Source organism: Thunnus albacares, chromosome 12, assembly GCF_914725855.1.
Source record: "Thunnus albacares chromosome 12, fThuAlb1.1, whole genome shotgun sequence".
NCBI lineage: Eukaryota > Metazoa > Chordata > Actinopteri > Scombriformes > Scombridae > Thunnus > Thunnus albacares.
Genome location: NC_058117.1, coordinates 24,784,959 through 24,799,292, shown reverse-complemented (window position 1 = coordinate 24,799,292; position 14,334 = coordinate 24,784,959). Strand labels below are relative to the sequence as shown.

General features: G+C 36.8%; 1 protein-coding gene across 9 annotated transcripts in view; it reads left to right on the top strand.

Annotated features, from left to right (window-relative positions):
- Window positions 1–4,680: 4,680 nt before the first annotated feature.
- The window catches only part of LOC122994023, a 95,695-nt gene continuing 86,041 nt past the window's right edge, over window positions 4,681–14,334 (top strand). For all 9 annotated transcript variants that reach the window (XR_006406491.1, XR_006406490.1, XR_006406493.1 and 6 more), the window contains exon 1: window positions 4,681–4,745. Coding sequence is in view for 5 of the 9 variants with exons in the window: in XM_044368553.1 (XP_044224488.1) it covers window positions 4,694–4,745 (52 nt within the window). In the remaining 4 variants the exon portion in view is untranslated. The remainder of the gene's footprint in view (window positions 4,746–14,334) is intronic.

Sequence of the window (14,334 nt, the reverse complement as noted above, 5' to 3'; positions counted from 1 at the left end):
TTAAATGCAGCAAACCTAATTTATATGAACTGGCTGCAAACAATGACATTTTATGAAGTGAAGAATCGTGTGAAAATTGACTTACATCTATTATCAGCAATTGTTTATGCAAATGTACTCAGAATATGATCCAAGTTGCATTCTTCCACTGTTTGAAGATGGATTATTTGAATCATATTCTAAAAATCCCTGGCTGATCGGTGAGAAGTGTTGGCAGATTATTCTCTCTCAGTGTTAATGCTGCTAAAGCCTCTTATTCCAAGAAGAGTTTAAAGATTCAGACATGCATCTGATGAGGCTGTAAACTGACCAGCAGTTCAGTGTCTATGAACTACTCTGGTTTAAGTTCAGGCTTCAGCAAGGTATGAGTCCTTGACCTTGATCACTGCTCCTTTTTTTGGGGATCCTTAGGCAGATTTGGATCCTTTAAAGCACTTCCTTTAATTTACAGACATGCAGCATCTGTGAGATTAACATGTGAGGGGGAAAAGTGCAAATTGGCAAGAGAAATGCAAACATTGGGTATTCTGTTGGAGGACATCTTGCTGGCATTCGTACATGGAATGAAGCAAAGAAAGATTTGTTTCTCAGCTCTGTGGGTTTGAGGTCTGTGGATTGCGGATTGGGAAAGATTATGAGTGACTCGTCTGTCATCAAAATGCAGATGATGCATCAAAGCAAAATCTGTCATTGTTTGTTGGGAAGATTAGACTGCTTCTCACTCCCTTTCCACTGTAGGGTCAGAATTAAATGATTCATGCTGTAATTCTCAAAAGATAAGACCTTTTCACACTGAAAATACTGTCAGATGTCATGATAAGCAAAATGTAAGAAACCAGAAAACCATGCCAATATATTACTACTATCCTGACTATGACAGGTACTACTTCCCAGTTTCACATGTAGTACAGCAATGATAAAAAAAACAGTAATGAGTTAAAATAGGGTTAAAGAATAAGGCAAAAAAGAGTATTCAACTGATACGTGTGGATTTTTAAAAAATGTACAAAACTGTAATTTAATGCCTGATTTCTTGTGTAAACCTAGCTGGTCTTTAGCCATGAGCAGAGCACTGCCTGAGGGTTAGTCTAATAAAGGTTTTAAAATATTTGCAATGTCTTGTAGCTAGAAGCAAAATGTAACCAATATAAAAATGAAAATTTAAAAAAACCTAAACCTGAGTTTAATTGGCGACAGAAGAGCTTAACCATAATAACCTGTGATGTGTTTTAGTCTGATGAGAAGTGGAGGAGGAGCCAGATGGGATGATTTGCAGGATGATATGGTGTTGTGGCCAGCAAGAACTAATGAACCCACTTCCTAAACCGCTTTGCTGCGGTGTTGAGCTTTGGCATCTTCTTGTTATTCTATGAGTTAGTGATGCTAAGCATGCACACTCTTGATCCTGACTGCCCTGCTGATTGCCCTTTGAAATAATGGTTACTTGTCTTTACAAAGATATAATTTAAGATTGTCTCAAGTTTGTTTTTTCCCCCATTAATAAGGGTAAAGGTAGTCTTTTCTGGCAAGACGCTCAGCCAGGGCTGTTAACTGTGCAGTGGGACAGGTGAGAGACATCACCAGGTAGAGCTTGAGGAACACTGCCTGAACTTCAATGCAACTGTGCAGGCAGCAGGTGTTGGACACAAAGCTGTGCTTTGCTGAGCAGGACACTGAAACCCCCATGCACACAAACCCCCAGTGGAGCTGGAGTGAAGGAGGAAGTCTAAGACAGGGTGTGCCTCTGAAGAATCAGAACAGGAAGTGTTGGCATAGTATCACATATTGCAAAATACATTGCAATACAAACTTAACTTCCCTCCATTGGACAATTAAAAGGGCAACATGCATTTCCACAAACAAAAAAATGCTAAATAGTTAAAAAGTAAGGGAAGAAAAAGTGACACCTGTTAAAAATAGTTCTGCAAAGTGTCAGACCTGACCCAGTAGGCTCATGGGTGATGTAACCTACAGTATGTATTAACAATGTATACGTCTTCAGCAATATATATAATTTTAATGCATAAGTTAAAATTGAATTGGTCATTCAGAAGGCGAGTGTTAATCACAGTGTATGTATTACATTGCATTACATACAGTACATTATAAAAGTTGGTCTAGTTCTGCATGACTTAGCTCTTATTCTCTAGGTCTGAATCTTTACATGTGTGTCATCTTTGTTTCCTGCTTGCTGGAACTGAAATGAAACCTGACAGAATTCTGAGTGAAACAATGTCTAAAAATAGTCTGTCTTAATGAAGAGTGTGCTGTTGCTACTTCTCCATCTTATTATTTCACTTTCATGTTTCAGTGCAGGGCCTTCCATTAGGATGTCTGTCTTAATGAACCTGCCTCTCCTTAAAATAAATCAGTTTCACATCAGAAATTTAAAGTATTTTAATCAGTTTGAAGTAGTTAGAAATTAATTCGGCCTCAGATATTTGATCAAGAAATGTGTTCGTGCAGACTGAAACCAATTTGTCTGGTCTGTCTGGTCCATAATTTCTTTGAGCCTAAACCTACATGCCATATTGATATAAGATCTGTTTTTTTAACTGAAAACAAGCCATATCTCAATGCAATAAGATACATGATGCCATTAAACCAACCCTTATGATTCCTGTTTTAATAGCATTAGAAGACAGGTTTCAGAAAGCCTAATGTTCTTGTAATTGAACATTGTAAAAAAAACTAAACTGACAATTTAACAGCACAATGCATTTTATATCTAAAAACTTTTTAGTTGAAGCACAAGCAGATTTTAATTCTGTCCTTCAGAAAAGGAAGCAGGTTACATGACACCAGACATGAGGTGAGGTTTTCAAATCATCTGACCTGAGTGTTTGGAAACAAACTAAACTCTTTTTCTCATGTAAGCTGCATTTAGACGTGTCTTTTTGTCACGTAACATTGGTGCAATGATGGTTTTCTGTTTGGACATTGAACAGAGCGGATGTCCAAATCACTAGTATCTTTCATCTTGCAGACTGAAAATGCAAGAGGTGTTAAACACGTTGCAGCACAATGAGAAAGGAAGTGGTTATACTGTATGTGCAGTGAGCTACCTAAATACGTGTGTTAAAGCGAATCAAACTCACTAAACCAATACAACAAATACACAGCATAAACTTTTAAGTGAACTTTGTCCAAGTGAACCACAGATGAAAATGATCCTGCAGCTAACTCTGGTGCAACATACAAAACATTTTCCTTTAAATAAAGTAGCTATTCATAGGCACCTGAGCAATGTAGCAAGTGGAGCAAACATATCCCCATTATTCAGTTAAGCAAAGTTATGGTTTTGCTACCCCACTTTTTGTCTTTTTAAAAATAAACTTATAATCATACAGTCCCCGCAATCAGGTGATTATCTTTAAGCAGCCTATATCAATGATAATTTTTATATTTTCAGCAAGTGACAAAAACAAATAATAAAAAAATCTGACGTTTTCAGACCACCCTTTGAGATGTTCAGTCCAACCCGTCCAACAGTCAAATGTAACAGTAACTTGTTTAGACTTCTACAAAATACTCTGCTTTAGTTTCAGTTTTAGTCAGACTTTGGTAGCAATTATTTTTTAAATATGATGACGCATCACTCCGTGTAATGATCTCTCATCTGGCTTTTCTCATACAGGGTAAGAGCTGCGAGTTTACTCTGAGGGGAAGACAGGTCTAGTCCAACTAAAATGGCCCCGTTCAAGTCTTGCAAAGCAAAAATCACCTTCTGAGTTCTGCATTAAAATACTTCTTGATTTGATATAATGTAGGTTAAAATAATCTGCTTTTGAAGTTATGATTATTCATTCCTGTATAAGACTACAACTACAATAGCTACCACTAGAACCTTTGTGTGGGATTAGATAGTTGTTGTGAGGCCATTTCATTCATCCACATTATTTTTGCTTTGTTGCAGTTGTTAGACTTTGAAAATGGCCTTGTGAGTATTGAGAACAGCAGCCCTCATGTTTAACATTGTTTAACCAGGTTTAATTATACAAATCATATATTGATATGTTGTAAGACTATTAGATTTATACAAATTGTTTGTCCTTGTTTAACCTTGAAGATGGCCTAGTAGCCTGTGACCTACTGACATTTTAGGCTACATAATGTTTTTATGAATATAATTCTTCTAATAATCATTTCCTGTCCTGATCCACCCAATTATATACTGTTCTTGATGCATTCCTGGTTTTCACAGCACCCTCAGTATAACTAATCTAGACTAGTGCAGGCAGCTGTTTCTTGATTTAATCCAAGAGGTTAGGTAGTGTAAAATGCAGGAAATGTGTTTTAGATTACTTTTTTTTTTTTGTGGGGGAGGAACCCCAGATCCCCCCACCAATTATGTATCTTTCCAAGCTTGATCCCCCATTTTAATACAAAACCATTTAGCCTATGGTGTTATAAATTATTCAAACTTTGCAAAGATGCCTACAGGATTTATTGAACTATATAATAATACTCTTATTTATCAAAACATTTTATTTGACAAAGAGTTAAATTATGCCAATATTTCCAATCTTTATTAGCAGATCTCAAACAGTAAAACAAAGCTTAGAGAATGAAGTTTGAATAGAGAGGCTACTCTTCTCACATCATCAACATGATAACACCTGCAAGTTTATGTGGTTTTAACACAGTTGTGACACAAAGACTCTGCATTTTGAAGTCAGGGCAGCCAGAGATTATGATGTTTATCTTTGTGATACTGGGACTTTTGCTCTGCGAAGAAGTAGCAGGTAGGACAAACATATTACATTTTAATTTTATTACAGATAGAGCAACGATACCTGAGCAGACTTTATAAGGGTGATTGAAGCACTGAGCATTGTGGACAAAGCTGAAGAGCTGGAATCATCCGTATGAAAGTCCTGTGAGGTACTACAGCTTTGAGCTCATGATTAGGAACTAACATGCAGTTTTTATCAAAGCAGCAGGAAAGAAGGTGATACTGTAGCTTGATTAAAGGGTATTCCTGCATTTAGTAGTTGGTAGGCAAAAAAAGAATTGTGATCATTTTTTTGAGCATCTGAAATGATAGTAATAATAATCATTGTTATTATTAATTATTATTGAATTGATAATAATAAGAATAATATGTTGTATGTTTTATGTTGTGGGCATTTTGATCTGAGAAACTGTAGCCAGACTGATCTCTTTTTAGACAGCAGGTGGCTGCATGATGATTATGGTCACAGTGTAGCAGCAGCACACGGAAGAGGAAGTATCTGTATTTTGTGAGGGAGGAGTATGTGTGTGTTGTTGATATTTAGTTAGTATTGATTCTGCTCCAGAAGGTGCAAGTGTCAATACTTTTAATGAACAGTCCATCACTTTATTAAACCTGAAATTCAAATAAATAAATAAATTCAAAAAAAAAAAAGTTAAATGCACTGACATAAGGTTCAAATCAGAAGCTCCTAGGAGGACAACCAAACTCGAAATCACAAAAACACACACAAAAAACCACCACAATGCAAAACATTTAAAACAGATCAAGTAAAATATGTTTTTGCAGAATGCATTATATAGCACTCATAAAACTGCTATAAATGCATCTAGATTTACGATTATATTGACAGTCCATTAATCTAACTGAGACTGTCGTTATTTTATTTGTCTCAAATCAAGGAATGAAGGCAGTGGCAGAAATATTCAGCTCACTTTCTTGATGATGATTTTTTAAAACAGTGGTGACATACAAGTGAAAAAAACATAAAAGTGATTTTGATTTCTGTTCTTTTTACAGGGTCCAGTGATGTTACAACTGTGTTTGTGCAGAAAGGGAAGGATTTACATCTGGATGTTAAGAAACCTGTTGCTCTAGTAGAAGACACTGAATTTAGATGGAAATTCAATAATACTCACAATGTAGTAAGATTATTTCTTGATAATAGAACAAAAATAATTGGCAGTTATGTAGGAAGGGCTGAGGTTTCTCTTCAAAATCACTCTTTGCTTTTGAAGAATGTGCAACAAAGCGACAGTGGAGATTACACTGCACACATAACCGCAGACAAAGACCATCGTCTAGCTGAATACAAGGTTATAATTCAAGGTAGGTTTCTTTAGATTTCAAATGTTGATACACAGTAGTACCCTGTTTTATAACCATTCACATCTATTTTCCCCCTAGATCCATTGTCTCCAGTCCAGCTATCAGTGGACTCTGTGTTTAACAGCACAGAGTCCTGTAACCTCACTGTGAGCTGCAGGACAGAGCGCTCTCACATCAGCAGCACTTTTAGATGTGACACCCAAACCTGCTATCAGAGGGGAGGAGAGCAATCAGAGGTCACATCCTCTGGTTCTTCTCTCCATGTCTACCTGTTGAATGACTCCATCTTCTGTAACCATAGCAACCAGGTCAGCTGGACCAAAGACTTGAAGGAGATTCAGCATTTCTGCCGTCTTGCTGGTAAGACTGAAAGACAAAAAAACGCAAAAAAACAAAACAAAAAACATTCTGACTGTTGGGCCTCATGGATGAAATCAAATCAAAATGTGCAGATAGTTATTTAACTGCAATGTTACTTAAGTAAACTACTGTTACATGCTTATACAAGTTTACAACTTTGCCCTATAGGGATCATACATGGGCTGCACAAAATTAGAGGAACATATTGTATTGAGATATAATGCATGTCAATACAAATACCTTGCAAACATACAGTATCTCACTTTTGAAGGTTAGAATACTCAGTTCTTGTGTTGTGTTCATTTAACTTGCACACAATAAAGTCTTAATGACATGCATCGAATTTATGTAGTAGCAAAGTTTTCGTCAGTTGGTCAGGTAAAACTGTTTTTAAGTTAAAAAAATAATAAATAAAGTGAGTACAAGTGACTAGTAGCAGTGCATACTGTTTGTTTGTTTTTTTACGGCAAATATTCTATTAAATGTCCTTCTGTTTGTGTTAATGACAGTCTACTGTTGGTGTAGTTGTTGCTTCCATGACGTACATGTGTGACAACCTAGTGATTAAATGGAAAAGGCAAAAATAAAGAATTAAATACTATGATTGTGCTGCCATAAAACTCAACTTTACTCTACATTTATTTTCAAATGTATAAATTAGAATACTTACTGTATATCAACAACATATTTGTAAGATAAAATTATGTGGACAGTATTTGGGGTAATTTGTTACATCCAGTATGTTGTATGTTGTGCTGTGTTGTCAGTGCTGTAATGAAATAACAGTTTTGTTATGTTGCAGGTTCAGAGAGTCTCTCTGCTGGTATCTCTGTGTGTCTGGTGAAGACAGTTGTGTTTTCTGTCGGTCTGGTCATCATGGTGTCTGCCGTCATCAGTGTCCACCTGATGGAGAAGCTCAAGAAGCAAAAATGAAGAGACAAATCTACACCAACCAATCTGTCATGCACATTCTCATCTGGAATAATTTCAAATTGATACATAAGCAGAATATCATTAATTATACAAATCCATCATACACGCTTTCATTTCCTCAGGTTTAGATTACTGTGATGGTCTCCTAACTGAAGCATCTTCATTCATTCTGATTAGGACTTTGGGCTGGATTGATGTCCTAGAAATAAATTTGGGTGAAGCAGCTATTATAGCAGAGATGGAGGTCATTTAGATAGACTGCCAAGTCATTAGGATAAAGTGTTTGGTGTGTATGGTTATAGGCTGACCAGTGCATTAGGAAGGCTGTATTTCTGTTCCACTTTAACACACACAAGGTTTTTGATTTTCAAAACATTTCACCTGGTTTTGAAAATCAGGTCTTCACTGTTAAATTACCCACAATGTGAAACTCTGTTCCCCAGTTTCACGAGCAAAATTGGGAGAGTTATGTAAAAAAAACAAAAAACCCAAAAAACAAACACTGTGGCGCTTACCTGAGGAACTTCATATACTGTACAGTATTTTCGCATTTCTTTCTTTTATCTGTAGGTCAGTCATGAAAACATTGTTGATTTGCTTAATTTTAACATTTTCCATGGATTACAGACTTAAGTTGATGTCTAAAAAAGCAAAGTATAATTTGTACCTATTTTTTAATTTGAGGCAGAAAAGATGTGCAGGTGCGCCTGCACAGGACAGCACTGGTTACATTGGTTCCAGATAACATTTTCCATGGATTACAGACTTAAGTTGATGTCTGGGTCTTAACAGATTCATCTAAAATAATAATAATAATAACACATCTTCAGTCATCAGTGGGAGGAGGTTCACCTGGGTTGCTGCTTTGGAGAACCTACATAGCTGGCCGGCTCAGTCTGCTTCCTTCTCTCTCAGCTCCCACTTGATCTCCTAATTTTGTTTGTTTGATTTGTCATTTCTTTCAGCATCCAAACTTCCTGCATTATTTTCCACTCACCCATGTACTTACATCTCACATCTATGTATTTGTTTTTGTAAATAGTTTCATTTAATAAATAGTTTATTTTGTTGACCTACAACCTTTTGTGTCCTTCTTTGTCTGAACCGTGAGCCAGTCCATGATAGTAACTACCCTGCCCTGTCGATATATTGTAAATCATGCATTCTGCCACAGCTGTGGATTCCCATCTAAATACAGCAGCATTTAGTGCATTGCTGATTATTTAAGTCCAACTGAAATTAGAAAACGTTCATTTTGTTGGTCTCAAAAATGTAAAAATAATTGTCATATTTTGTCTGCCTGGTCCATAATTTCTGTGAACCTAAACCTGCAAACCATACTGATATAAGATCTTATTAAAAACAACTCAAATCAAGTCTCAATGCACTAAAGATACACACTTCCTATTCTAACAGCATTAGAAGACGATGAAGAAGATGTTCATGTACTGTCAATTAAATACACCAAAACTAAACTAATGTTGATGCAGCACTGATCAACAGCAGGAGACCTTTCATATCTGAAGACTGAAGGAAACTCAAAAACTTTTTGGTCAAAGCAGAAGCAGATTTGGCAGCACTGACTAACGTAATAATTCTGTCCTTTATAAAAGGAAGAAGGTTACATGAGACCAGGTCAGGTTTTTCAACCCATCTGACCTGAGTGTTTGGAAACAAACTAAACTCTTTTCTCATGTGAGCTGCATTTTGACACTTCTTTTTGTCACATATCATTGGTGCAATTCAGAGTGCTCGAAAGATGACGTCAAGCGAAGAGGCCTTTACTGATGTCCACACCTCTGGTATCTTTCATCTTGCAGCCTGAAAATGTAAGAGGTGTTAAATACACTGTGGCGCAATGAGAAAGGAAGTTTTGCATGCAATGCAAGTATTGCATGTGCAGTGAGCTACCTAAATAAGTGTGTTAAAGTGAATCAAACTAACTAAACTAATACAACAAATACACAGTATAAACTTTTAAATGACTTTAAATTGTGTTCTTAAAATGGCATCACCTCCTTCTACCTCATTGAAAAATCCAGAATTTATGAGCAACATTTATGGAAACAAATAAAAATGGTTTAGCAAAATGTGATTATTATTATTATTATTGTTGGTGGTGGTGGTGTTTGGTGTTTATTTGTTTATTATGTTCTGCAGAGGAGGTTAAAAGTACTGTGTTGTGTGTGTTTGACAAAGAATATATGTCAGTTAGGTTCAAAGAACAGGATGCAGCATTGTAGGCCAGAAGAAAGCAACAATAAAGAAAAACAAATATCCATCATTTCTGGCTACGACAAGCTGGACTGACTTCATCATTTTGGGGTCAAATGCTATGAAAATAAATGAACATAAATGTGATTATGTGTCTCTGCTGTTATTACAGGGTCTGGTGCTGTGACTCCTGTGTTTGTGCAGAAAGGAAATGATGTACTTCTGGAAGTCAAGAAATCTGATGTACTGACTGAGGAGACACTTATTCTGTAGTAAAATTATCTCATGATGACGATGAACCATTTATCTTTGATGACTACTCAGGAAGGGCTGAGTTGTCTGATCAAAATCGCTCTTTGCTATTAACGAATCTACAACAGGCCGACAGTGGACATTATGTTGCACAAGTGACTGGTGAAAGAGACCGAATCATAGCTGAACACAAGGTCAAAGTCCAAAGTAAGGTTCTTATCATTTTGTCATTGTAATTTTGAAATGTTGACATAATAGTACCCTGATTTCCAAAACCCTTCACACAAATGTTTTTTTCCAGATTCAGTGTCTCCAGTTAAGCTGTCAGTGGACTCTATTTCTAACAGCACAGACTCCTGTAACCTCACTGTGACCTGCAGTACACAGGACCCTAACATCAGCAGCACTTTTAGATGTGACACCCAAACCTGCAATCAGGAGGGAGGAGAGTAATCAGAGGTCACATCCTCTGGTTCTTCTCTCCATGTCTACCTGTTGAGTGACTCCATCTTCTGTAACCATAGCAATCAGGTCAGCTGGACCAAAGACTTGAAGAAGATTTGGCTACTCTGCTCTTCAACTGCTGGTGAGACATAAAGACAATGTGCTGTGTTGCTTAAAGACAATGTGTTGGGTCTCATGGATGAAATCAAATCAAAATGTGAATATAGTTATTTAACTGAAATGTTGAATGACTCCATCATCTGTAACCATAGCAACCAGGTCAGCAGATCAGCATTTCTGCCCTCTAAATGCTGGTAAAACTGAAAGACAATGTGTAATAAATACGTTCTGACTGTTGGGCCTCGCGGAGGAAATCAAATCAAAATTTGAAGATAGTTATTTAACTTAAATGTTATAGACCTCATTTACAGGTTTACAACTTTGCAAGAGGGATCATAAATGGGCTGCACAAAATTACAGGAACATATTTTAATGCAATATAAGGCATGTCAATACAAATATCCTGCAAACATACAGTATCTCACTTTTGAAGATTAGAATGCTCAATTCTTGTGTTGTGTTCATTTAACTTGCATACAATAAAGTCTTAATGACATTTGCATGGGACGTATTTAATAGAAATGTTTTAGTCGGTTAGTCAGGCGATACTGTTTTTAATAAAGCCAAATACAAAATAAAGTGAGTACACATGACTGGCTGACTGGTGCATATGTTTTTTTATGGCAATTATTCTATTAAGTGTCTCTCTGTCTGTGTTAGTGACAGTCTACTGTTGGTGTAGTTGTTGCTTCCATGAAGTACAGCAAATAAAACTCAACTGTACTCTACAATTATTTTCAATCAATCAATCAATCAATTTTTATTTATATAGCGCCATATCACAACAAAAGTCATCTCAAGGCACTTTTCACATAGAGCAGGTCAAGACCGTACTCTTTAATTTACAGAGACCCAACAATTCCCCCATGAGCAAGCACTTAGCGACAGTGGTAAGGAAAAACTCCCCTTTAATGGGTAGAAACCTAAGCAGAACCCGGCTCTTGGTGGGCGGCCATCTGCTTTGACCGGTTGGGTTGAGAGAGAGAAAGAGAGAGGGAAAGGGGGAGGAGGGACAGAAGAACAACAATCATAACAATAACAATAAGTATAAGCAGAAATAGCCAAGGAAGGATGCCAACAGGACTGTGAAGGACCGCAAAGGCTCGGCCCAGAACCCAGGGTTTCCTGTGAGATGAGAAAGCACAAAAAAAACTCCGGGGAAGAAGCAAAGTTAGTGACATGCATTGATGTTACATGAATGCATACAGATGGAGAGGAGGAGGAGGAGAGAGGAGCTCAGTGCATCATGGGAAGTCCCCCAGCAGTCTAGGCCTATAGCAGCATAACTAAGGGCTGATCCAAGGCGAGCCTGGTCGGCCCTAACTATAAGCTTTATCAAAAAGGAAAGTTTTAAGTCTACTCTTAAACATAGAGAGGTTGTCTGCACCCCAGACCGAATCTGGTAGATGGTTCCACAAGAGAGGAGCCTGATAGCTGAAGGCTCTGCCTCCCATTCTACTTTTAAAGACTGTAGGAACCACCAGTAAGCCTGTATTCTGGGAGTGCAGTGTTCTAGTGGGATAATACGGTATTATGAGCTCTTCAAGATATGATAGTGCCTGACAATTAAGGGCTTTGTAAGTTAGGAGAGGGATTTTAAATTCTATTCTAGATTTTACAGGAAGCCAATGCAGTGAAGCTAAAATGGGAGAAATGTGATCTCTTTTTCTAGTTTTAGTCAGTACACGTGCAGCTGCATTCTGGACCAGCTGGAGAGTCTTTAGAGACTTGTTAGGGCAGCCTGATAATAAGGAATTGCAATAATCCAGCCTAGAAGTAACAAATGCGTGAACTAGTTTTTCTGCATCTTTTTGGGACAGGATGTGCCTGATTTTTACGATATTACGTAAGTGAAAAAAGGCAGTCCTTGAGATTTGATTTATGTGGGAGTTAAAGGACATATCCTGATCAAAGATAACTCCCAGATTCCTTACGGTGGTGCTGGAGGCCAGGGTAATGCCCCCCAGAGTAGCTATATCATTAGATAATGTGTTTCTAAGGTGTTTAGGGCCAAGCACAATAACTTCAGTTTTATCAAAGTTTAGTAGTAGAAAATTGCAGGTCATCCAGGTCTTTATGTCCTTAAGGCATGCTTGGAGTTTGTTTAATTGATTGGTTTCATCAGGCTTCATTGATAAATATAATTGGGTATCATCTGCATAACAATGAAAATTTATGGAGTGTTTCCTTATAATATTACCTAAAGGAAGCATATACAAGGTGAATAGAATTGGTCCAAGTACAGAACCTTGTGGAACTACGTGTCTAACTTTTGCCTTCACAGAGGATTCATCATTAACATGTACAAACTGAAATCGGTCTGATAAATAGGACTTAAACCAGCTTAATGTTCCTTTAATGCCAATTAAATGTTCCAGTCTCTGCAAAAGGATTTGATGTTCGATTGTGTCGAATGCAGCACTAAGATCTAACAGGACAAGTACAGAGACAAATCCTTTGTCCAATGCAGTAAGGAAGTCATTTATGACTTTCACCAGTGCTGTGCTATGATGCGCTCTAAATCATGACTGAAAATCCTCAAATAAACTATTGTTATGTATAATTAGAATACTTACTGTATATCAACAACATATTTGTAAGATAAAATTATGTGGACCATTTTTAAGTCAAAAATTTGTCAACTTTAAAAAAAGACACAAAATGTTTTCCAAAGACAGTGTTTGGGTTAATTTGTTGTCAGAGCTGTAATAAAAAAGTGTTTTGTTATGTTGCAGGTTCAGAGAGTCTCTTTGCTGGTATCTCTGTGTGTCTGGTGAAGACAGTCGTGTTTTCTGTTGGTCTGGTCATCATGGTGTCTGCCGTCATCAGTGTCCACCTGATGGAGAAGCTCAAGAAACAAAAATGAAGAGACGACTCTACACCAACCAACCTGTCATGTACATTCTTATCAAGTAGTACAGCAGACACCGCTGTGCATGTGTGGGAATGTGGTCCTGTTTGCAGAGCTTCACTTGCTTGTTGTGCTACATATCACAACCTCTTACCTATGTAAAAATATTCTGTCTCTCTTAATGAAGAGTGTTGTGTTGCTACTTCAACAGCCAACCTAGGTGCTTAATAAATCTTCTTCATTTCACCTACTTGTTTTGCTTCCTCTTCTTTAGGATGTCTGTCTTAATAAACCTGTTTTACTTTAAAAATAAATCAGTTTTAAACCATAAATCAATAAAACCTCAGATATTTGTTCGTGAAGTTTGTAGTCTGATTGAAACAGGTTTGTCTGGTCCAGCATTTCTTTTAACCTAAATCTCCACACTATAATAATATAACATCTTATTAAAAACAGCTGAAATCAAGCCATGTCTCAATGCAATGAAGCTATTAAAATCACTACTTATGATTCCTATTTTAATAACATTAGAAGGAAGCTTTCAGGAAGCCTAATATTATTGTTCTGTCAAATAAATAAACTAAAACTAAACTAATGTTGATGCAGAACAAAGAAACAGCAGCAGGCCTTTCACATCTAAAGACTGAAGGAAACTCAAAACCTTTTGGTTGAAGTACAAGTCATGTGATTTCTGATTTCAGACAGGACTTCTCAGTGATCAGAATAATTGATCAGAGCAGATCTGAACAGATACACACTAACCAACGCATAAATTCTGTCCCTAATATTTGTTTGAGTATATATACTGATTTAACTTTTGGGTAAAGTAAGCAAAGCATTTTTTATTACAAGAACCAAAAACTAAACTCTCATGTCATATTGTGTATTTTTGTGAATCACTTAGGGCCTTGTATTGTAAATGATCATATAGCATGAAGTTTTTTCCCCACTCCAATATTGTGGGAGAGATTTCTTTCAAGAATGATACACTGAACATACACAACAAATGCAGATGAAGAAGAAAGAAAAACAAGAACACTTAATCTTGTTGGCTGAATGATAATCCATGTTAAAATTTATTATTTTTTTCATTCAT